The 26,384-nt window shown below is 42.8% G+C and overlaps 1 protein-coding gene across 2 annotated transcripts; it reads right to left on the reverse strand.

Annotated features, from left to right (window-relative positions):
* On the reverse strand, nucleotides 1-26,384 carry LOC125458657 (G-protein coupled receptor 83-like). Of its 2 annotated transcripts, XM_048544085.2 has the most exons (4): nucleotides 25,688-26,384; nucleotides 22,622-22,747; nucleotides 9,956-10,089; nucleotides 2-2,404 (listed from the first exon to the last, which is right to left on the reverse strand). In XM_048544085.2, the coding sequence occupies exons 1-4, from the start codon at nucleotides 26,111-26,113 to the stop codon at nucleotides 1,786-1,788; spliced, it is 1,305 nt and encodes a 434-aa protein (XP_048400042.1). In that variant the 5' UTR covers nucleotides 26,114-26,384; the 3' UTR covers nucleotides 2-1,785. The 2 variants fall into 2 exon arrangements, with proteins under 2 accessions (XP_059507341.1, XP_048400042.1); XM_059651358.1 differs by lacking the exon at nucleotides 22,622-22,747 and having other exon boundaries at nucleotides 1-2,404.

Below are 26,384 nucleotides of genomic sequence, written 5' to 3' on the forward strand. Positions count from 1 at the left end.
AAAGATTCAAATAAGAATGTCTCATGTTTATTGTAATAGAGGTTACACCACAGAGAATTAAAACAACAAAAGTGCAGTTTCAGTGCCATGCTTAACCATATTGGAAAGCCCAAAACAACAGGTAGTCAAACATTTTTTAGCACAAATATATTTTGAGCATTAATTTTTTATGAAGATGAAAACTAAGGTTGCTTTTACCTTCAGATCTAAAACACTGGTTCATAATTTACAGTTGAGATAGACACATAAAGTCCTTGCTGGATTCCAACTCAGATTTGCCTCTCAATTTTTCATCCTGGCTTGTGAATTTTCACAGCCAACTTTCATAGAAGGTATAGGTTCTCTCTAGACAAATTTCTGGGTTTTTTTTTGAGGCAATCATGAAAACTAGAGGACACTGTGTGCCTGGACTTCCAGCATTTGCATGGGATCACAGGCACCTTAATTATTGATGTATTAAAGCTAATGGATTCTTGTTATGGCCTTCACTACTTCACATTTATCTAAATGTTCAAAATCACAACGTTAAGATGGTCAAATTTGCAAACACCACTGGTTTGGGATGGCAGGTTGTAGTTTTTTATGGAAGGATGAGTTGAATGGCCACCCTCATTTGTTTGGGGTCTTTTATGCTCACAATAAATCAGTGACGATAATGATTTTGGAAATATAACCATTGCTATTTTTTCAAACATTGGTTTTGAAAACATTTCTGACATAAAGGTGTACATATCAAAGTTATTTAAAATTTTGACTTCCTTCCTCCTCATTCTAAAGTTAATTATGACCATCTGTTATCAAAACAAGGAATAGATCTCTTCTTCAAGGCTATAAATTACAAGATTTAAGAGATTAACTGAAAATTATTCCTAAGATTAAACTGATACTGAGGTCCAAGTTATTAGTAAGGATCCTTGATACCTGTTTGTACATATAGCCACAGAGGCAGTTAGTAACAAAATAATTTGATTAATTTGTGCACTTAGCCATGCAATCTGATCTGAGTCTGTAATGCCCAAGTATCCGATTGTTCTTTTGACCAAGTAACATGAAAACATGATGTAAAGCTTTAAGAATAATTTTGAACAATTTAAATATATGCTGTTTATACGATTGCTTAGTGAGAACTGCAGTAATGCGATGCAACAATAAATTGGCTTACAGCATTCAACATACAGTTTCAGCAAGATGCACTTGTCCAACTAATGAAGCATATATTTTCACCAGATTACACCAATATTTTCTGAACTATACATAGTAATTTATTTTCAAATTTTCAACCATTTCTCAAAATCTCTGGAGAGATTGGATCATTCTTAAATGCCCATCAAACTTAGTCATATATTTCTCAATAGAAAGGAGTAGGATGGTGTAGTGATGAAATTGTTGATCAGATAATCCAGAAACCTGGATTAGTAATGAGCTCCAATTTAGGAATGTGAATTCAGATCCTTAATAAAACATGGGAAGAGTGATGGATGCTTGTAGCAATAAAAAGTGTGAATGAAGTCGTGGGAATGTCATAAAATCCCAACCGATTATTGTTATTCAGTGATGGTAGGCCGCTGATTTTACCTTGCATCTCACCTTGACATTATCATGTGGTTACATCAAACCACTATAGTGAGACCATTACCACCGACTCAGGGAAAACAAGTGATGGCTACTGAATGCCAGCTTGGCCAGAGATTCTTATATCTGAAGAGCAATGTTCTAAAGATTGGAAGATCTTGTACATACTCTAGTTGTTGACATATAGCATTTAAAATGTCGTCCCTTTCCAGATTAGTTTACAGTCACAATAGGTTCAACAATGGAAAGATCAGTCCTTGCAGAGTTGGTGTTAAACCTCAAGCTTTGAGCTTGATTGCCTCTCTTTTGGCTTCTGTCTTCAATCCACGCCTGCCTGTAGGGAGGAGATATACAGGGAAGGGGTTGAGCATGGGTGACCCTTCGCCTTTTGCACATATCCAGCAAGGATTTAAGTTCACCTCGGAAATTTGCATTAAGCCAGCAATAGATGAAGGGGTTGTAGCAAGTACTACTCATGGCAAACCAATGGAAAGCAAAGTATATGGCATTATTGGTATTGATGGCCTTGCTGGAGATGAGTACAACATAGCAGTTAAGGGGAAACCAACAGACAGCAAACACCACCACCACCAGCATCAGCATCTTCAGGGTCATTATTTTCTTCCGTCTGTGGGCAAAATACTGCTCCACAGTGATGTCTCCAATGGCATTCCTCAACCACAGTTTCTTTGCCACTGTCGTGTAGGCTACAGTTATAATCAAAAGTGGCAAAACATACAGGAGAATGAAAGTAGACAAGTCCATGTACTTCCAGTATAGATCAGCAGGCTGCGGAAAATTGTGGAGACATAAACTTCTCACTTTTTCTTTCCTGGAACAAAAGATAGATGAGTGATTTCTTTAGAGGTGACGAAGTAGGTAGTTGCATAACATGGTGATATCTTATGAGCCACCCGTTCTATGGCGATTGAACCCATTGATCTCAAATAAATCTCTGTCCACAACGAATGTTCATACCAATGCGACTTCAAATCTCTATTCACATGATCACATGGAATGGAAATGAGAATCTGGGCTGTCAACTATGCTTTTAGCTTTTGCTCTAAGCTTTGATTAGTTAGCTACTCACTGATTACTCCATTTAACACTGTTCCATTAGTGTGAACTAGTGCCATGGGTCAGCCTTAGCACAGTAGCAGCACTCTCACTCAGAAGCTGTAGATCCAGCTCCCACCGTAGACACTTGAGAAAATAACACAGGCTGATGGGGGCTATACTTCCTTTTGGATTGAATGTTGAGTACAGGCCGTCATCGTGGTACAATTCGAAGAACAGCAGTGCAGTTTTCCCAAAACTTTATTCAACATTTACCCTTCAAATGACATCTAAAATAGATAATCTGGTAAATTAATTTCATTGCAGTTAGCAATATCTTGCCTGTGTTTAACTTGCCTGCATGTTTTCTGCAATATTGACAACACTTCAAAGGGGCAAAATTGGTTGTGCAGTGCTTTGTGATGCCCAGAGGTTGTGAAAAGTGCCATATAAAATAAAATACTTTCAGTGTGTCATCTTAAGAGCACTTTAAAATCTGTTTTCAAATTCTATCCTCTATTCATCTGAAGGCATTAATTCCTTGTTGGTATACAAGTTCTGGGGAACTAGGTGCCATCATCCAGTTAGTTTAGTTTATGTGTGAGCCTAGATCACAATAACAATAAAGAGGGTATTTAGCCAAATCCAAATCTGTTCTCTGTTCTCTAAATTCTATGTGTGCACATGTTTGCTTTCCAGGAATGCTACAAATATGGCTGTAACATAGGCATCAATCTGGCAATGTGCAAAATTGTTGGTGGTGTGTGGGTTCATCTCCAACACAAGTCCTCCTCCTGGACACCACCCCCAGGCCTCCTACCCTCCCTTGACCTCTTCATCTCCAACTGCCGTCGAGACATTAACCGCCTCAACCTCTCCACCCCTCTCACCCACTCCAACCTCTCCCCCGCAGAACGGGCAGCCCTCCGCACCCTTCGCTCCAACCCCAACCTCACCATCAAACCCGCAGACAAGGGTGGCGCAGTGGTAGTATGGCGCACTGACCTTTACATCGTCGAGGCCAGACGCCAACTCTCCGACACCACCTCAGACCGCCTCCTCGATCATGACCCCACACCCGAGCACCAAACCATCATCTCCAACACCATTCACGACCTCATCACCTCAGGGGACCTCCCACCCACAGCCTCCAACCTCATTGTTCCCCAACCCTGCACGGCCCGTTTCTATCTCCTTCCCAAAATCCACAAACCTGCCTGCCCTGGTCGACCCATCGTCTCAGCCTGCTCCTGCCCCACCGAACTCATCTCCACCTATCTGGACTCCATTTCCTCCCCTTTGGTCCAGGAACTCCCCACCTACGTCCGTGACACCACCCACGCCTTCCACCTCCTCCAGGACTTCCAATTCCCTGGCCCCCAAGACCTCATATTCACCATGGACGTCCAGTCCCTGTACACCTGCATTCCGCATGGAGATGGGCTCAAGGCACTCCGCTTCTTCCTGTCCCGCAGGCCCGACCAGTCCCCCTCCACCGACACTCTCATCCGCCTAGCTGAACTCGTCCTCACACTCAACAACTTCTCTTTTGACTCCTCCCACTTCCTACAGACTAAGGAGGTGGCCATGGGCACCCGCATGGGCCCCAGCTATGCCTGCCTCTTTGTAGGTTACGTGGAACAGTCCCTCTTCCGCACCTACACAGGCCCCAAACCCCACCTCTTCCTCCGCTACATTGATGACTGTATCGGCGCCGCCTCTTGCTCCCCAGAGGAGCTCGAACAGTTCATCCACTTCACCAACACCTTCCACCCCAACCTTCAGTTCACCTGGGCCATCTCCAGCACATCCCTCACCTTCCTGGACCTCTCAGTCTCCATCTCAGGCAACCAGCTTGTAACTGATGTCCATTTCAAGCCCACCGACTCCCACAGCTACCTAGAATACACCTCCTCCCACCCACCCTCCTGCAAAAATTCCATCCCCTATTCCCAATTCCTCCGCCTCTGTCGCATCTGCTCCCACGATAAGATATTCCACTCCCGCACATCCCAGATGTCCAAGTTCTTTAAGGACCGCAACTTTCCCCCCACAGTGATCGAGAACGCCCTTGACCGCGTCTCCCGTATTTCCCGCAACACATCCCTCACACCCCGCCCCCGCCACAACCGCCCTAAGAGGATCCCCCTCGTTCTCACACACCACCCTACTAACCTCCGGATACAACGCATCATCCTCCGACACTTCCGCCATTTACAATCCGACCCCACCACCCAAGACATTTTTCCATCCCCTCCCCTGTCTGCTTTCCGGAGAGACCACTCTCTCCGTGACTCCCTTGTTCGCTCCACACTGCCCTCCAACCCCACCACACCCGGCACCTTCCCCTGCAACCGCAGGAAATGCCCGAAACGTCAGCTTTTGTGCTCCTGAGATGCTGCTTGGCCTGCTGTGTTCATCCAGCCTCACATTTTATTATCTTGCAAAATTGTCCAGGTCTGTTCTAAACACAAAAAATCAGGTCAAAGCCAATGTGGCCATTTACTGACCCATTGGCTTTCTTTCAAATGTCAAAGTTACAGAAGGTTTTGTAAACACTGTCATCAGGCCACGCCTACAAAACAATGTTCTGCTTACTAATATTCAATTCACAGACAACTCAGTCCCAGGCCTCATATGAACTCTGGCCCAAACACAGACAATAGAGTTGTGTTCAAGAGTTGAGCTGATATTAGAACATAGAACATAGAACAGTACAGCACAGAACAGGCCCTTCAGCCCACCATGTTGTGCCGACCATTGATCCTCATATATGCACCCTCAAATTTCTGTGACCATATGCATGTCCAGCAGTCTCTTAACTGTCCCCCATGACCTTGCTTCCACAACTGCTGCTGGCAACGCATTCCATGCTCTCACAACTCTCTGTGTAATTCGAGAAATATCAACAACCCACTGTGCTGAATGGTGTCCAAAACTTTAACAACTTCTTCTTGAAGCTCTCCATATATTGACGATCCTTGATAAAAAGACAGCAATTGACTTGAGCTGGACACTTCGCGACCCTAATTAGTCTGATCAGAGGTGTCCTTGCACACCTTAGAAGCAAGTGGGATTTGAACATGGGCCTCGCCAATAAAGAAAAGATCTCCAGATTCTCTCTTAATTACTGATCCCTGGAACCGTTCTAGTAAACCTTTTCTGCATGCTGTTCAGTTTGTTCACAAGTGTGGCACCCTGTCCTGCTGATGTCTAACTAGCAGCTTATACAAATTCAGCAGCAATCCTTTGCACCACCACTCACTCTGTAAGTAAAGGATTTTGGATTTTGTTTTAACTGATTATTCTACCTGCTTCCACACACCCTTTAAAATAGCATTGTTTATTGTGTATTGTTTCTCCATGTTCTTTCCACCAGAAGGGAGCATTTCACACTTCTGAAATAAAATCAGAAAAGGCTGAAAATACTCAACAGGTTTGGCAGGTTCTGGCCTCTCTGCGTTTCACTCCAGCTAGGCTGCCAAATCCATCCTGTGAATTGCAATATTTTTTCGTTTTAATTTATTATTATGGTAAACTTGGATCATTGGAGAAATATCAACAACCCACTGTGCTGAATGGTGTCCAAAACTTTAACAACTTGTTCTTGGAGCTCTCTTCCTATTCCCCAATTTTTTCCTCGGTGTCTCCTAAGGATTGGTAATGCACTGAAGGTTAGTACACACTTTTTGTGTGTAATATATAAATATATATAACTTATGTAAATTTTACTCCAGTTGGATCTGTTCCCACTTACGTGGCAATTTTGTTTGGAGAGAAAATACATGAAGAAAAGAATTGGCATACTCAACACGTGCTTTCGGATGGGTGCCTGCATCTATAACATAGTGATTAGCTTTCTAGCGCAGGCTAACATTAATAACATTCTTCCTTAACACAGCTCTGCCTGACACTTAAGTCAGGAAATATGCATAATAATATGATGGGAAAAATATACCTCCATGATTCCAGATATTTCATATGCATTACATTCACCCAACTATTTTCACTGCAAAGACATGCCGGATCATGGTATAAGTTAGCTCTATATCATGCTCACTTTATGCACGTAGGAACTTGTGCCTTAATTTAACGTGACCAACATGATAGGTAATAAAGGCCTATGGGATGGTGGAGGTCATGTGGCTCCCCTGGTAAACTCCTTCCATTGTACCTTCATTGGACCACTCATGGATGGGGCATCCTCTTTCACTGCCTCCTTGACCTTACTTCTATTAGTAGCTCCTCCAGCAGCAGCATTTGAAATCCTTTCCTCTCTAACTAGGTGCTCATGTCAATTCTTGTGACCTTTCACCTGGTGTGGTGTGCTTTCTGAATTACAAGATGCCCAGGATTTTGTGAAATCTGGCACAGCGGCCTGAAGTACTACTGAAATGTGCCTTTGTTAGATGAATAAATAGCTTACTTCTGTCTTAGATATTGACCTGAATCTTGTCTTCTTGTTTTGGCTAACTGTCAATTTTATTGTCTTAACTGCAATGTTACTCTCTGTGAGGCCTGGCTTGTTTTGTGGCATTATTATACCAAACTTGCCTTTTTATCTCCTTACTATGCCCCTGTGGCATCCCTTTCATTGGATCCCAGTTGAATTGTATTAGTCACTGTATCCTAAAGAACTCACAACAGTCGGGATATCCTGGAATAGACCAATATCCCTGGGGGCAGTGTCATCTTTAAGAGGCTGTTGTGCACCCAGGCAAGCACAGTCACTCCAGATCTGCACTGAACAGTGCATGACATTTGCCCTCATCGTGATAGAGTAAGGAAATTTGTGCTCCACTTTGCAGACAGGGAACGAAGGATCATGGTGGATGAAATGGTGCAGAGAAAAGGATGTCCTCTTGCTCCTGGACCTTCAGGAATGCAATGCCATCAGCTCTCAGTGACCTTCTATGCATGGCCAGGGTAAATGGCAACATATTCTCTGCTACTTCATAATCGCTGTCTCTGCTACTGGACCCACATTCCACCAAGGCTCATGACCTATCCTTCTCACTTTTACAGGGAACATTTGTTTCATTCACTGTCAACCGCTGCAAACCCCATCCCTTCTAACCCACTCAGGGGACAGAACACATTTCCCTGATCAGCACCAATAGCTGTGGCACCCACTTTAATCCCACCAAATTCCTCATTTTCCCTCATCCTTGGAAGAATGAGCTCACAGTGGGGCAGAAATAGCCAAGATGAAAGAGTGGCAGCCCATTATAGGGGTTTGTAAAATAATGAGGGGCATAGATAAGGTGAATAGCAAAGGTCTTTTCTACAGAGTGAGGGAATTCAAAACTAGGGGCCATATTTTTAAGGAGAGAGGAGAAAAATTTAAAATGCCAATGAGGAGCAACCTTTTCACAGAGAGTGTATAGTGTGTGGAATGAACTGCCAGAGGAAGTTGTGAATGCAAATACAGTTACAACATTTAAGACATTTGGATAGGTGCATGAATAGGAAAAGTTTGGAGGGAGATGGGCCAAGTGCAGGCACGTGGAGCCAATTTAGTGTTTTATCAATCAATTAAGTTTGGGAACATGGTCAAAGTGGACCAGTTGGACCAAAGAGTGTGTTTACATGCTGTATGACTCCATGATTCGACACGGGTCTCCTCACCCGATAGAATGGGTGAACCCGTCTTTGACCACCGTAAGTGGCTGACTGACCATGCCTAAGCTGCTTGACAGAAATCAAAGCCTGTGTTTGACACACTGTACCAAGATGCCATCTCTGAAGGCCGTATCTCTCAATTGGGGATTCAATATTGCCACATCTGGGGAAAGAAAATATTAGGAGCATTACTGGGCAGCTTCATTCTGACAGTGCTTGTCCAGATGCACAATGGACTTTTGAAGATGCTGCAAAGGGATGCTGATGAATTCATTGTGTGGCGAGTTGTTTTGGGAATGACCCCTGGCAAGCTGGTGCTGGAATTGGACATGACGAACACCACAGGGACGAGGTAGGTAATTAATGTGGCACATTTGGAAGAAATGATGAGAGAACTCAATGGATATCCCACAAAAAAAAACTCAAGCAACTATGTCTTATCCAAAAGAATGTAAGATACAACCCTGAGAATCAGATCCGGGATCTCTTGCCTGTACAATTTTTTTTATCATATTGAGTAGACCAACAGAAATGGACCTTTCTAACTTTAAATAATGTTGATCTTGCTTTGTGCACCTTCTGCGTAGCTGTAACTTTGTTTGGCTCCCTCTGCCTAAGCACCCTGTGTCCTTGTTTGCCATGATCTTCCTGTACTGCACACCAAACAAATCTTTTCACTGTACATGTGGCTGCAATAAATCAAATCAAATCGAGTATTTACAGGTCACTCAGGAAAGTAAGGAGCTAAAATCAGTAGATATTGAGATTTAAATCCTTATACAAAATAAAGTATATCTAAATGGTATGGTGCTTCTTCATTTATGTCTTTTAAACCAACTTCCTTGGTCAGGTTATCACCATTCATTGGTTGAAGATAACGAATAATGAAAACAAGGGTGATCATGGCTCAGATTTTATGGATAGTGAATTGATCACAAAGATGTAACAATGTCTGTGATGTAGTATTCTGGTATAATTCTGGCACAAAATCAGGGTAAATATCAGGTGTCAGGAAACAGTGATGTTTATGAGAAGAGTGAGTAGTCAACCACATAGAAGAATTCTCACAGATAACAAATGAAAGTGGAATGTACCAATTAACTTCACATTTAAAACATGTTACACAGAGCAAAATAAACAGATTGTGTCATACAGATTAAAATTTGAAGCATCTTTAACACATTTAGAAAAAATAATTGCATTGAAAAACTATGCATGTTTATCATGATGGAAAACTTTGACATTACACAATTAAAAGAATGATTTTCCAGGTCTCGGAAGATTATGCAACACCAGTTATAATGTAGTACATCATGAAAAATTCAACAAAAATGTATTAGAGACATAACTTTTCAAGCCTTTTGCATTGTGATATTACAATGAAAAAGGGAATATGCTTGTCAATTCAGTAATTTCTAAAGATTGCAGTCTCCAGTCTTATCAACAGCACACCCAGTGGGGGAGAAGGCAATTGCTGGCAGCAGATTCTACACATGTGTAGGTGCTGAAAGTTACAATTAGCTTCACAGGCCTGCTGTGTTCATCCAGCTTCACACTTTGTTATCTTGATTGCAATGTCTGACAGTTTTGCCTCATCAAATATTAAAAAAACTTGACCCAGATTTAAAGGTTAAGTGTGTCCAAGAAAAATGTAAGACACTAAAAACAGTAAATATTCCCCGACTGGCTTCACTTTCTGCCTCACCTGTATTCAACTCTGAATAACTTCTGGTATATCGCATGTGGAAGGGAGAAGCAGGTTGCCATGATCCAAATGACAATGATACAGATGACTCCTTTAACCATAGACATCCTGGGTTTCAGTGGGTGCATGATAACCTGTGCAAAATACACAGAGGGGAGTCAGAATGTTCCAACATTTGTCCCAAATAACCTGCGAGTACATATGCAACTTATCATCTGTGTGCAGAGTCTCCAATTTGAAGCAAAGTACTTTTTCTCTCTTCAATGTTCTCTCCTATTGTTAAAGATATCATTCTGAGGCACGGTTCCACAGGTGTCAACTACCCATAGGATCCTTTACCCAGTCAATATCCTTCTTGTGCCTGCATCCATTTGGCCAGACAGGACATCACAGCCAATGGTCATTAGTAAACATCCACATACGAAAACATACAAACATTGAGGGAAGGCAGGCTCTGAACCCAATGACAAATGACTCCCAAGTACCTGTTCAGTAGCAAGTAATAATAAAATCACTACCGGAAAGACAGATTTAAGAAGTTATTTCAGTAGTTCTCACAGAGTAAATAAAATGTTGGAGGGAAAACAATTGTTTTTGTCCATAGCTATAAAATGGAGAGATCCAGTTAGATTTTTTTTCTCTTGCAGAAGCAAGATAAATTAGAAATTGTACTTTTGATGATGTTTATTCTCTTGTCTAATGAGTAGATGTTGCTGGATTTGTTCAGACTTTGGTGATAGACCACATGTCATGGAATGTGTCAAGTAATTCAATAGAGTTTATAATCATTTTGAACATAAAAAGATGCTGTTCGGAATCAGTGATCTAGCTAAATGGTAGTGTAGATGAGCAGAGAGATCGCGGTGTCCATGTACACAGATCCTTGAAAGTTGCCACCCAGGTTGACAGGGCTGTTAAGAAAGCGTACAGTGTTTTAGCTTTTATTAATAGAGGGATTGAGTTCCGGAACCAAGAGGTTATGGTGACGCTGTACAAAACTCTGGTGCAGCCGCACTTGGAGCATTGCATACAGTTCTGGTCACCGCATTATGAGAAGGATGTGGAAGCTTTGGAAAGATGCAGAGGAGATTTACTGGGATGTTGCCTAGTATGGAGGGAAGGTCTTACGAGGAAAGGCAGAGGGACTTGAGGCTGTTTTCATTAGAGAGAAGAAGGTTGAGAGGTGGCTTAATTGAGACATATAAAATAATCAGTGGGTTAGATAGGGTGGATAGGGAGAGCCTTTTTCCTAGGATGGTGACGGTGATCACGAGGGGGCATAGCTTTAAATGATACAGGACAGATGTCAGAGGTAGTTTCTTTACTCAGAGAGTAGTAAGGGAATGGAATGCTTTGCCTGCAACGGTAGTAGATTTGCCAGCTTTAGGTACATTTAAGTCGTCATTGGACAAGCATATGGACGTACATGGAATAGTGTAGGTTAGATGGGCTTCAGATTGGTATGACAGGTCGGCACAACATCGAAGGCCGAAGGTCTTGTACTGTGCTGTAATGTTCTATGTTCTATGTTCCATGTAAACTGTACAGTTATTCAGTCTGCGCTTTGATGAGTATTTATATTGAGCCCATCAGTCATGTACAAAAAATTAAATGTGGAAAAAAAATCCCAGCAGGTCTGTTAACATCTACAGATAGAAAAAAAAATGAGGTTTATAGAACCGATTTCTCCTGGTGCCATGTCTTTGGCATTGGAAGGAGTATGGAGATGTTGGGAGGGGCAGGTGGTCAGAAAAGTAGGAGAAAATGAATCACATGAAGAGAATCTGCTGGTGCCATCCCAATCCTATGGTAATTACCCAGGGTGACAGCAAAGTGGCTCCAGAAAGATGTGGAGGCTTTGAAGAAATGCTTTACCAGGATGTTGCCTGGTTTGGAAGTTATTACTTATGAGGAGAGATTAGACGAACTTGACTTGTATTCATTTAAATGTCAGAGGCTGATGATGACCTGAAGCAAGTTTACAAAATTATGACAGGCATGAATATAGGTTTCAGGTAGAAGGGGGTAAGTTTAAAAGGAGATGTGTGTGGCAGGGCTTTTAAACAGAGGGTGGTAAGTGTTTGGAATACGTCAGAGGAGGTAGTGGAAGCAGATACAATAGCAATGTTTAAGATGAATTTTGACAGATACATGAATAGGCAGGGAATAAAGGGATATAGATCTGCATAGAGGCAAAATATTTTTAGTTTAGAAAGGCATAATGTGTCAGGGAAGGCTTGTTGGGCTGAAGGGCCTGTTCCTGTGTTGCACTGTTCTTTGCTCTTTGTTAAATGGTCCATTTGAAGAGGCAGGCGGTCGATAGAGCGATTTAGGGTGATTAGAATCATCTTTTCACCTGTGGATATTGGAAGCTTCCCAAAGGCACTTGCCTTTCAGTGGGTCATTAGAGTCTGAGGATTTAAGCACTAAATGAAGGAGCTGCCATCATGAAAGGCCATAGCCCTGGCACAAAGCAATCCTGTGGAGAAGGTGCCCTTTCCAAACTGAAAGCCCCAAACCACTCAGGGCCTCTTCATCATCAAATTTACAGAAGGTAACTGAGGCCATTTCCATGTTAAACAATTTTGAGACGACCACTCTACCATAGCAGCGCTGACCTCTCTTGGTCACCATTTACTAAGTGCCCTTCTGATTGTGTTACTATGATAAGAAGAAATTTCCTCAGCACAGAGTGGAGAGGCTGTTGTATTCTCTGCCACTGAAAGCGGTTGAAGCCAAAATACTAGATGTTTCCAAGAAGGAGATAGATACAGTTTTAAGGGCAAAGAGATCAAGGGGTATGGTAAAGCAGAAACAGGATACTGAGCTGGGTGATCAGCTCTGATCATATTGAATGGTGGAGCAGGCTTGAAGGGCAAAATGGCCTACTCCTACTCCTATTTTCTATGTTTCCCACGTCCCAAACTGTCTGCCATTCTTAATATGGTGACAAGCATGGAGATGGCCACGGAGAGATGATGGCCGAGTGACATTATTGCTGTTAATCCAAAGACCTAGATAATGTTCTGGGGGCCCGGGCTCCAATCCCACCATGGCAGGCGGTGGAATTTGAATGCAATAAATATCTGGAGCTAAGTGTCTAATGATGACCATGAATCTGCTGTCAAGTGTTGGAAAAATCCATCTGGTTCATTTATGTCCTTTAGGGAAGGAAATTGCTGTCCTTGCCTGGTCTGGCCTACATGTGACTCCAGACCTAGAGCAACAAGGTTGACTCTTAACTGCTCTCTGGGCAATTAGGGATGGGCAATAAATACTAGCCTAGCCAGTGATACCCATAACCTGTAAATGAATAAAACAAATTACCAGGAGTCCGATGATCAGACAGTTGTACCAAAGCGTAGGCTGCAGACCCTGATATAGTCATAAAGTTGGGTTCCTGATGTATGCCAGAAAATTCAGCTCTTTAAACAAATCAATGACCTCTAATTGAAACCACGGATGCAACATCCACTTCCTTCAGTGGCAAGGTTGATTGTGAGAAATGTGGGAAAATATGGTGAATCGATGAAAAAATGGAGTTTTGACATTGAGTAAAGAATTTCTGGTTTTCCCCTCATCAAATATCGCAGTGAGAAACAACCATCATTTTTGCTCACACCAGCATGCCACCATTGTTGAAATCAAAAAGATTTGAGACAATATAACCCTTAAAATCTGGACTTTTGATCCTCAGAATGTTATTGTGCCTGTCTATTTTTTTTCACACCTATAATATTTGTATCAAACTATTTGACTTCTGTCTGCCTTAGTTGTAAATGCGTGTGCAGATATTTTGTACTTTAAAGGGGTATAATTTAAGCTGCATTGTAGTAATTTGGAACCTTCTTTTCATCTCTGCCAAAAGTAATGTGTGTTATAATAAATAGAGCCATTTTCTGTTAATCAAAAAGTCTCATGAGAATTGCTTTTATCCTGAAAGCAATCAGTCAGGCAATTTGGTCATCTTTGTAAGTCTAATTTAGAATTTGTACCTTTAGTGACAGCTTGTGAAACAGTGGGGCATGATTATCGATGTATTCTTCCCTGTCAAATTGTGACAATCACCATTAACCAGCTATAAGTGTCACATTGCTTTGCACTGCAGGGAGACACACGAATCTCAGGCATGGGCACATGATGCATCTTTTAGTTTTCCTTCATAGCGTGCATTCACTTTGAACTTACTTGAAGGCTCTGTCATTCTGTCATTGTGGTTTGCACTGCCTTTTAGCTCATTAACAGAAATAGCAGCTCATCACATTGTGAGGCACTGAATGATAAAGGGAGTTGGCATGGGGCTGCATAGCACTGTGGTCCGTGGTTGTCACATTCGCAGCACGTGCCAGCAGTTTATGCAGCAAACACACTGCATATGCTACAGCCATGAGAGAAGGTCAAAGGGGTTAGTCCTTAATGAGGCCTAGGGGCATTACAGTCAATTGTTCTGCACTGTCACACTCAGTCAATGGTGCTCATCAGATTCCAGTATGGGAGGCCAGGGGGCAACTTTGCTTGCAGTGTGACAAAGGGTGAGATTGAATATGAAGAGGATGGATGGAACAGCAGTTAGTAGCAATGCAGGAGGAGGGTAGTGAGGAGAATCCAGTGAGTGACCAAAGGGGAGAAAGGGGTATTTTATTTCAGATTTCCAGTATCTCCAGTGTTTTACTTTCACTTGGACAGAAAGACCATGAAACAGGAACAGGAGTGGGCCATTCTGCCCCTTGAGCCCACGCCACTGTTCAATAGAATCACAGCTGATTCAAAATTTCTAATAGCTTGTGACGATGAGGTGAGAGACAGAGCCACTGAGTGGACAGACTGCATGAAGCAGAGAGAGCTGGTGTCTGTAATGAGTGACAAATCACAGGAACCCCTATGGAGCGGAAACAGGCCCTTTGGCCTAACAAGTCCACACTGACCTTCAGAGCTTTCCACCCAGACCTATCCCCTTATAACTCACCTCATCTATATACCCACACGATGGGCAATTTAGCATGGCTGATCCACCTAACCTGCACAAATTTGGACTGTGGGAGGAAACCTGCGCAGACACAGGGAAAAGATGCAAACTCCACACAGTCAGTTGCCTGAGGGTGGAATCGAATCCAGGTCCCTGGTGCTGTGGGGCAGCAGCGCTAACCACTGAGCCACCGTACCACCCCATACATGTGCGCTGGCTGAGCTGGAGAGAGTGGTGGCCCTTCGAGCGTGAGGCAACATCGAGAAGATGACGGCACCTCCCCTCGCAAAGCACAGAAGATAATTTACCTTTTCACTGCAATGCATAAGAACAGAAAACACTGGAAGTGTTTCGCAGGTCTCTGGGTTTTAGAAGGATAGATGGGCGATGACTGGAATGTATAAAATTGGATGAGGGCTGGAGAGAGTCAATGTCGGAGCATGCTTCTCCAATTTGGGCAACACAGACTCAGAACAGGCAAATTGGGACTGAGATGAGGAAACATTTCTACACCCTGGCTGGGCAGCCTGTGGAATTTGATGCCACAAAAAGCTGTGGTTGACAGGCCACTGAATGCTTTCAAGGGAGGGATTGGTTTTATTTAGATATTAAAGGCATTGAGGGTTTTGGACAGAGACTGAGAATTCGGGTTGAGACAGAGGGATCAGTCATGATAATGTTGAGCGGTGAAGTAGCCCCAGGAAACAAATGGGCAATTCTGGCTGTTAGTTTCCATGTCAGGTAGCAGCTGTGGAGTAACTACCCAAACAGTGGCCTTTCAGCAGGGCAGCTTTTCATCCTGAGGATTACACCAATCCAGTTTTTACTGTGGCTAAGTATCAGAAAAGATAACACCAATTAGGTGCTGGTGGAAATGTATGTGGGTGGGCATCAGTGAGGATGCAATCTGGCTCCGCTTCTGTGTAAAACAATTCTAATCATTAAGTCTATGCAGAAAACTGCTAAACAACTTACAAAATGAGGATAAATTCAGTGACAAAATGCAAAGGCTTTGTTTTTAAAAATAAATGATGTTTGGACAATTTCCACATAGTGTGGCACAATCACCGTGCTAAATGGAACAGACTTCGAACAGATCCAACAACTCAAGATTAGGCATCCATGAGGTGCTGTGGGCCATCAACATCGGCAGAATTGTACTCCAGTGCAATCTGTAACCTCGTGGCACGGCATATCCCCCACTCAGTCATTACCATTGAGCCAGGGGATCAACTCTGGTTCAACGGAGAGTGCAGAGGGCATGCCAGGAGTAGCACCAGGCTGAAGATGAGGTGTCAACCTGGTGAAGCCACCAAACAGAACTACTTGTACGCCAAACAGCGAAAGCAGCAATTGATAAATAGAGCTAAGTGATCTCACAACCAATGGATCAGATCTAAGCTCTGCAGTCCTGTCACATCCAGTTGTGAACAGTGCTGGACAATCAAACAACTCACTAGAGGAGGAGACACCACAAATATCCCCATCCTCAATGATGGAAGAGCCCTGCACATCAGTGCGAAAGATAAGAATCTCTATGGTGTGGAAACAGGCCCTTTGGCCCAAAATGTCCACACTGGCCCTCAAAGTATCATACCCATTCTATACATCCCTAAACACTATGGGCAATTTAACATGGCCAATACACCTAACCTGCACATCTTTGGGCTGTGGGAAGAAACTGGAGCACCTGGAGAAAACCCACGCTGATATGAGGAGAACGTGCAAACTCCACACAGACACTCACCCAAGGCTGGGATTGACCCTCAGCCCCTGTCATTGTGAGGCAGTAGTGCTAACCACTGAGCCACTGTGCCACCCCAAACAACTTGTTGGGACACAGAAATTATAGGTCCCATCGAGATTTAGATTTGGATTGCTGGATTCAATGTCCAGAGTGCTAACCGTTACATCATCGAACCAACTGTAAAAGGCTGATGCATTCGCAGCAATCTTCAGCCAGAAGTACTGAGTGGATGATCCATCTCAGCCTCCTCCAGTGGTCCCCAATATTACAGATACCAGTCTTCGGCCAATTCAATTCACTCCATGTGATATCAAGAAATGGTTGGAGACACTGGATGCTGTAAAGGCTATGGGCCCTGACAACAATCCAGCAATAGTACTGAAGATTTGTGCTCCAGAACTTGCGGCTCTCCTAACCAAGCTGTTCCAGTACAGTTACAACACTGGCATCTATGCAGCAATGTGGAAAATTGCCCAAGTATGTCCCGTACACAAAAAGCAGGACAAATCCAACCCGGCCAATTACCACCCCATCAGTCTCCTCTCAATCATCAGTAAAGTGATGGAAGCTGTCATCTAGAGTGCTATCAAGCAGCACCTCCTCAACAATAACCTGCTCAGTGACAACCAGTTTGGGTTCTGCCAGGGCCATACAGCTCCTGACCTGATTACAGCCTTGGTTCAAACATGGGCAAAAGACCTGAATTCCAGAGACGAGGTGAGGGTGACAGCCCTTGACACCAAGGCTGCGTTTGATCAAGTGTGGCATCAAAGAGCCCTAGCAAAACTTGAATCGATGCGTATCGGGGGCAAACTCCCCAGTGGTTGGAGTCAAACCTGGCACATAGGAAAATGGTCATAGTTGTTGGAGGTCAATCATCTCAGCTCCAGGATATTTCTGCAGGAGTTCGTCAGGGTAGCGTCCTAGGCCCAACCATCTTCAGCTGCTTCATCAATTACCTTTCTTCCATCATAAGGTCAGAAGTGGAGATGTTTGCCGACGATTGCACAATGTTCAGCACCATTTGTGACACCTCAGACACTGAAGTAGTTCATGTTCAAATGCAACAAGATCTGGACAATATCCAGGCTTGGGCTGACAAGTGGCAAGTGACATTCGCCCCACACAAATGCCAGGCTATGACTATCACCAATAACAGACAGACAATCTAGCCACCACCCCTTGACATTAAATGGTGTTACCATCACTGAATACCCGACTATCAACATCCTGAGGGCAACCAGAAACTCAACTGGTCTCACTACGTAAACACAGTGGCTACAAGAGCAAGCCAGAAGCTAGGAATACCTCCTGACTCCTCAAAATCTGTCCACCACCCACAAAGCACAAGTCAGGAGTGTGATGGAATACTCCCCACTTGCTTGGTTGGGTGCAACCCCAAAAACACTCAAGAAGCTTGATGCCATCCAGAACAAAGCAGCCCACTTGATTGGCACTGCATCCACAAGCATCCACTCCCTCCATCGCCAACATTTAGAAGCAGCAGTGTGTACAATCCACAAGATGCACTGCAGAAATTCACTGAAGATCTTCAGACAGCACCTTCCAAATCCATGGCCATTTCCATCTGGAAGGACATGGGCATCAGACATTTGGGAACACCACCACCTCCAAGTCTCCCTCCAAGTCACTCACCATCCTGATTTGGAAATATAACACCATTCCTTCACTGTTGCTGGGTATAAATCCTGGAATTCCCTTCCTAATAGCATTGTGGGTCAACTTATAGAAGGACGACTGCAGCAGTTTGAGAAGGCAGCTCACCACCACCTTCTCAAGGGCAAATAAGGATGGGCAAGAAATGCTGGCCGACCAGCGATGCCCACATCCTACAAATGAATAGAAAAAGAAAGAAACAACTCAGGTGATAGTAGGTCCAAGGTTACAACCCCTTTACAGCAGGCAAAGAGTTCTGAGGAAAGGTCGCCAGACCTGAAATGTTAACTCTGATTTTTTTTTTCCTTCACAGATGCTGCCAGACCTGCTGAGCTTCCAGCAACTTCTGTTTTTGTTCCTAAATTATAGCAACCACAGTTCTTTTGGTTTTTAAAGAGATAGTTGTAAGTTTAAAAACTTATGAGAAAACTTTATTTTTCCTAATGTCATCTTGGAGTTCCCAATTTGCTAGGATGTTAAATTGCACAGATGGAGCTCTAGGGTGTAATTTTTCCCTCACTGGCAATTCAATCTATATGCACGCATCGCCTAAATCTCCTCTCCACTGCCAAAAAACCCCAGAAAACCTGACAGGTGAAACACAGCAGATGAATAGATGAGAGATAATGGAAATTGCAGATGCTGGAGAATCCAAGATAACAAATTGTGAAGCTGGATGAACACAGCAGGCCAAGCAGCTTCTTAGGAGCACAAGGATGATGCATTTCACCAGATGGCTATCTTGGCCAGCTCTCCACTGTTTCTTCTGCACAACATCTCTGAAAACTCCACAGCAACCATTGTCCTCAACCCTTCATCCACACAACCACATTCAACATTGGACTAATCATGGGCAGTGAGCTAAATATCAGCAGTAAGGTGAGGATGACTGCCCCTGATATCAATGTCACATCTGACAAAGTGTGGCACCAAGGAGCTCTGGCAAAACTGTAATCATTGGGAATCAGGGGAAAAAAAATTCCACTAGTCAGAGTCAAACCCGCCACAGAGGAATATAGCTGTGGTTGGATGTCAGCTATCTCAGCTCCAGTACAACTCTGTAAGAGTCCCACAGGGTAGTGGTCTGAGATCCAAACATCATCATCATTCTTCAATGACATTCCTTCCATCATAAGGTCAGAGGTGGGGGTTGTTTGCTGATGACTGCAGATTGTTTAGCACCATTCACAGCTCCTCAGATACTGAAACAGTCCACGCTCAAATGCAGCAAGAGCTGAGCAATACTCAGACTTGAGCTGACAAGTGACAAGTAAGATACATGCCACAGAAATGCCAGGCTACGACCATGTCCAACAAGAGAGAATTTAATGGCTGTTTTTTGACAGTCAATGGTTTATCATCACTGAAACCCCACTATCAATAGTTTGGGGGCTTACCATTGACCAGAAACTGGACTCATTACCGATTAAACATCTGTCGATCACCTCCTTAAAATTACCCTATATCCCAGCACCCACCCCTTATCCTAAAACCATGGCCTCCCATTCAGAAAAGCTACAGGAAGAGCTTACGCAGGGAATGAAGATATTGCAGTTAGGTTGATAAAATGCTTTGTTTAAGAAAGGGATACTCTCACAGGAACTATTAATTACTTATTGGCCAAATGTGCAGAAGTGTTTTGTTTGCCCACCTTTCAGATCTTTTACCTTGATGAAAGCCGAAGCTCATGAAAAGATGAACTAAAAACAGAAAACAATGCTGCACTGGTAGTGTGGGCATAAACATTGTTTGGATGATGTAGAAAATAATATGGCATGAACTGCATTATGCAATTCCCTCGATGTGCTTGAATTATTGATAAAGACTGTCAAATGTTTCCACATTTCTCAGTTTTCTATGAAGCCCATGTCAATGCAAAATATGACTATTATTTCCATACCTCTGATGCTTCCAAACACCATTATGTAGTTCTGAACAGGCAGAAGAAAACAAACTTGCTCCACTACCATTTTTACCTCATTATTTTGACATTGCTCTTTTGAACTCTACCATCTGGTTCCTCCTACATTTCAGACAGACCACCATCTTTATTTGCGCTGCTATCATGCTATAATCAAGACACATACTGTATCCTACCTCAATATGCCCACTCCTATGATCCTAAAATAGTGTAACTCCTTATCTCTCTCATATTTCCTGTCCTCCAACTATCTATACAATTTAAAAGCTAAGTATGACATCTCTTAAGTTGTTATTATCTTAATGTTTTGTCCTATGGTTTTCATTAAACCTGGTGATGTCCTGAATCATGCCTTATTGTTTCTTAAAGGGCATATATTAACATACTTTCCCCCTTATAAGTTCTTTTGGCAACCACAGCTTTGGGGGGTTTCAGTCTAAGGCTTCCTTAGCTCCTACACAGCTACCAAATAGCTTTAAGTCAATAAGCATGATGTTTGAATTCATGTTCTCTTTTGGAACTAATTGCACAGTACTTGCACTGTACCTATGAAATAAAAGTATTTCCCCACTCCCAGCTTTTGAAATAAGGTCAAATCCCACAGCCGTTTGCTGTCAACAGAGATTCAAGTTTGCAGGGGACACAGACACAGGAAGTGCAACAGGTTACAATGTCATACCACACTGAATATATGCCATATAAACGGTGGTTTGGGTTTTGGTCTTGGATTTTGTAAAGTAATTGAAGCCAGTTGTACCATGAAGGGATTAATTAAATATTATTACTCTGTGAGCAGAACTGCACCAGATAACACCACATCAGTGCAGAATCATTTTTTAAGTTAAATGACAAAAATCTTTCCACCTATGGAAAACACTAAAGGCAGACCGAAATGGTCCAATGTTTGCTCCTCTGTCTGTGGCAAGATAGCTAGTAAAACTTCTGAAGAAAGGTCAGAGACTTGAAATATTAATTCTTTTTCTTCAGAGATGCTGCTTGACCTTTAGAGCATTTCCAGCATTTTCTATATTTATGTGAAATATTCAGTGTTAGTTGTGAAACTGCCTGGCGATTCATGTCGTTTAGGATTGTGCTATAAAAATGGCATTTTTTTTCTTTAATTTCGATGGTGGTGGGAAATGGGGACAGGAATGTTCTAAATCAAGGACTGTAGAGGAATTTATGCCCTTTTAAAAACAAGTTCCTGGAACTCATTGTGATTTTGTTTATACTACTGCAATGTTTAAGCATTAGGGAGGAGAGATAAAAATGGCATGGCACTTAAGGGGGAGGGGTGTGTGATGGCAGAATAAGATTCAGCTAGCAACAGATTACTGATTAGTTTTTGCAAATATGCAGCTTGATGACAGCTCTGCAATTGGCTCTTTTCAGGTGAACATCTTGAGTGTTTATAGTGAGAACCTCTGCGCTGCTGGAAGACCAGGTTCGGTGTCTCTATCTCTGCATTAGAAGTGCCTGAAGTACACTAGTTATGTTCTTGCACCAATTGCAGCAAGTGACTGAGAGACTTTGCAATTAATGAACTAATCAGTCTGTGACTTTTAAAAAGTGAGAAAAACCTGGAGAAAGGAGAACAAAGAACACAAAGTCTTCAGAAGCAAAAATAACATCTCAATGAGCTCTGAGTAGTCATGCTGTTAAATTGTGTTTCCCCAGTTTTTCCCTCCCACCAATGTCTTATTTATTTGTTTGTGTGTAGAGGTTTAAAAGGAGATTAAAGTTTAAATAAGTCCAGGTATATGTTCGTAGTTCATAGTTGTGTTCACTTGCAACTTGAATTCATTTATTCCTTTCAATCAGTAGATTCTATGAAGCATGTAACCCTGCTCAGTGTTTTCTGTTAACCTGAATCCTTCAGACAGGTCATTTGGGGACTTAGCATACTTTGATTAAATCATTAACATCTGTGTTGCCACCAGGAGTCATGGGGCATGAGAATCAATGCCCGTTCCTCAATGGGTCCTAACAGTGCTCCTAGTGAAAGAAGGATTGTCATTGAATATCATTACCCCATGGTCAAATTGCTTGGCTAAAATTTGTTGCAAAAAGCTGATTTCAGAAGAATGATCATAATGATAACAGGGGAGGTGAGGCAGTATTACATCAAGATGAGGGACTGACAGGAAGAGAAAACAGTCAAACATGAGAGGTAACTATTCAAGATGTCTGCTTTTCATGACAGATAGGATTTTAAAAAAAGAATTTCCAGCACTTTAACTTTCCCAATTTGTAAACCCCTTTGAATTCTTTACCATCATAGGCAGGTTGTCTGGATTTCTATTCAATAGTAGAAGCATCCTGTGTATCAATTTAGCACTGGTGTTTATTCAGTACCTGATGTCGGTCCAATGCAATAGCAGTGAGTGTCAGTACTGACACATGCACAGAACAATATTGTGCAAACCGACTGACATGACACATCAGCTTCCCAAACACCCAGTTGCTATTTACGAACCGAACCTGCAAGAGAAACAGCAAGTATCATCACACTGTAATCTATATACAATCTTTTATGGATTAGTTATCTTTCATTGTCAAGAATAAATAAAATATGACACGATTGAATAGGTCACCTTTAACACAAGTTCATCTGCCTTTCACTTGAAGGCAGGGGTATTCATTCAATATCCAAATGCCTGCACTTCCAGAAGGAGATGCTGAGTAAGTCACAGGAGCATGGAACAAAAACACAGTGCTGGAGAAACGCACCAGGTCTGACAGATCTATGGAGAGGGTAAAAAAGAGCTGATGTTTGGAGTCCAGTAACACTTTATCAGATCTGAAAGCAGCTAAGAGATGGTAATGTTTACACTGTTGACAGGAGCGGGGTGTGGTGAGGGAGGAAGGAAAGAGTGACACAAATAGATGGAGACAGTAATCAGAGAAAGAAAAATTTGTAGTAGGCAATGGGATTTCTGACTGTAATCTGGAGAAGTAATAGATGCTGAATAGGTGATAACGGGAAATGCGAATAGTTGAAAATGGGTTGGCTGCACTGGCAACAATCATAAAACACAGGGCCAAGGGTATGGGCGATGATGAGGGGTCGGGGGCTGGAGGGGGTGGATGGGTAAGAAGCAAGGAGGGAGGCATTCACACTGTAAACATGTTAAACTTAAGGTTGGGTTCTGAGGGCTATAAGGTACCAAGATATAAAATGAGATGTTGTTCTTCCAGATTGGGTGGAACTTTACTGGACCACTGCTGCTGGCCTGAGGCAGAAATGTTAGCATAGGGGCAGGGTGGTATGTTAAAGTGGTAGACAACTAGAAGCTCAGGGCTATTTGTACAGATGGAGTGGGAACATGCATGGATCCTGCCTGATATTCATTCATCTGGACCCAGAACATACTGGCAGGTATCAGCAGCACAGATAACAGTCCAAACTAAGGATTAATGCTCAGATCTTTGTGATCTGTAGGACTCACTATCATATTCAAGGATATGGTTATTTTCTGTGCCATTGAAAAGAGTCTTTGGTTAGTTTTTTTCTTGAGAAAGGAAAGCTAAGCAGAGTAGAACAATATTAGAATGTTAATAGATATGTAAGCCTTTGCCAGGTTTCCCAAGTTAGAGGTCAGGACCACAAGTGTGGTCACAGGCTGGTGTTGCCAACTGCTGGGTAGTAAAAACTGCAGTCACTCCCTTCTCCCTCTCCCACAGCTCACCAAGGTGTTGTAACAGTTTAAGCTTTGACATGGGGTCACTCCCGTGGGAAAAGCTAGGGAACTGCCTCATAGGACCAATAGGTTACAGACCTCAGGACAAGGAAGGGATTACAGACAATCAGCCTTAAAGGAATGTACAGCAGGCTAAGTAATCCAAAACCAATGCTGGAAATTGTGCCACAACATTCATACTTCAGCGTGGGCAGACAAAACAAATCAGTTGACTGAAATAGTGAAAATTAATATCAGGTAGACAGATTTATTATACAGCATTGAAAGCAAAGTTACCCTTGTGGTGCCAACAAGTAACATCCTTCAATAATTGGCAATCTCATGCTGACAAAACTGTTGTTAAATGTTATTTTGAAATAGAGCATCTCTTTAAAAAAAATGTTACAAGTAACATTGCTCATGACTAATGCACCTTCTCAAAGGCAACTAGGGAGCAACAATAAATGCTGCCTCACCAGTGATGCCCATGTCCCATGAGTGAATTTTTAAAAAGTCAGATCTGCATCTGGTTGTGATCTTGACCAGCTAAGCCTGGTCCCATCAATGTAATGACCAGTGGGAAAGTGGTTTTGAGTTCATTATCAATTTCAGAGCCATCAGCTAATTTAATTGAAAATAGAAGCTTTCTTCAATCTCAATTTACGACAATGTTAAAGACTATCAGATGCAACACGTCTGTTTGAGAATGCTAGGGAATATCAAAGAGAACGAGGCAGTTGTCAGCAGCAATATAATCCTTAAGAACATGGAATTCTAGTCTGCTGGAAAATGCAAGCCTGTCAGGTCTAATCCCTGATTCACTGGCAACTCAAATTCTCAGATTTTAATGTGCATATTCTCATGGACAATAATGTCACTTTTTTGCCACACTTTATAGAAGATATACATAGATGAGATTAACTCAAGGGAATCTGATTGGAGTTTCTTATATGGGTGAAATGAAACCTGTGGCAGTAATAGAAAGTCCATTAAGGGCATAACATCATAAAACCAACACATTCCAAAAACACTTGCAAAGGTTTGTTTCCAAAATCCTGGGTACCTTCCAGGTGTAGACTTTACATTAGAAATGCCTGAATTACACAGATAGAGGTACTAACACCCAACAGGGTGAACTGAATAGCGCAGGCAGATATTCAATTTTAAGATAATTGGCTTAGGAGAATCCTTTCTGTATCTTGATCTCTGAACCAACCTCCCTTTGAGCTCAGCTTCTAATGAAAACTTGTGCATCACTGAATAATTTCTAGGACAGCAAGCTTGTTAAGGATCTCCAGATTCAGTAATATTCTTTTCAAATTTCATGGCAGTTGGTGCTGGAGCTGTGGCATTAATATTTCATGAAATGTCCGCGAGAATTCACAATGATGTCCCAAATGCACAAGAGTGACTCATTACCAATTGAAATAATTCCAAATGTATTTTGTCAAACCAACTACCCACTGTCAAGATATTTTAACTGAGCAGTGTCTATATTTAAAAGCACAGTTAATTGGCATGTTATAAAAACACTATCATTAAACATGGGGCACATTTGAAAGACGCATGCCTGACAGTGCCCACAGTTGAGGAGAGCTCCCAGCTCCATGCTATCCCCGAACACAATATGAGGGGAGTTACAGATAGTTTCTTTTCCCGTTCATGTAACCTTGCACCTGATAATTCTGGAGATTTCAGGGATGCCTCCAGGTTTGGTGCTAAGACAACAGGCAAGTCTTACCAAAGTGAACGGGGTGTTCAGGAGTGTGATCATGATATCGGCCACCGCCAGATTGACCACGAACAGGCTGGTGGCAGAGTGCATCCTCTTGTTTTTGACCACCACCTGGCAAACCAGAACATTCCCGAAGAGCGAGATGACGATGATGACAGAATAAGCCACGATCAGCAGCGCTTTGACAGTCGGGTTCTGGGACTCGGCTTCATACTTGGTCTGGTTGCTGAAGACACCCCAATCCTCGATGGTCAGATTGCCCCAGTTGAACAAGGAGGAGCTGTTGGAGAGATCGTACAGAGCCGACAGCAAGTCGCTGACATTGGCTCCCTCGGGGCTCTTTCGGAAAGTGTTGGCGACGTAGGGCAAAGGCAGCCAGAGATAGCGGCTCATGGCGCTCATGGAGCAGCAGGATCGGCAATTTCGGAGCATCGGACTCCCAGCTCCGAGCCGATCAATTCACAGCTTCGCAGCGCACCGCTCTGACTCGTCCTGTCTCTGCACCAATGCAAAACAAATTTGCTGCAACTGTTCTCTCAGCGACGCTGCTCCAGGCTCCCGTAAGAGAATCCACACAGCGCCCAGCACTGTGGCTGAGCCTCCTTTATACTGAACAAGAAAAGAGAGAAGGCGGGTTTACCGCAACACCTAATCCGGATTCCTTCCTGCAGACTCCATCCCATTCCCCCAGAAACGCACCACA

Source organism: Stegostoma tigrinum, chromosome 15 (assembly GCF_030684315.1).
Source record: "Stegostoma tigrinum isolate sSteTig4 chromosome 15, sSteTig4.hap1, whole genome shotgun sequence".
NCBI lineage: Eukaryota > Metazoa > Chordata > Chondrichthyes > Orectolobiformes > Stegostomatidae > Stegostoma > Stegostoma tigrinum.

What these genes read in the sequence shown, in the direction of transcription:
- LOC125458657 (XM_048544085.2), bottom strand. Translation starts at nt 26,113, where the DNA reads ATGCTCCGAAATTGCCGATCCTGCTGCTCCATGAGCGCCATGAGCCGC. An exon ending in TGAACACCCCGTTCACTTTG is followed by an intron (nt 22,748 to 25,687) that starts GTAAGACTTGCC and finishes TTTCTCTTGCAG; the next exon opens with GTTCGGTTCGTAAATAGCAA. An exon ending in TTGCATTGGACCGACATCAG is followed by an intron (nt 10,090 to 22,621) that starts GTACTGAATAAA and finishes TATTTTGCACAG; the next exon opens with GTTATCATGCACCCACTGAA.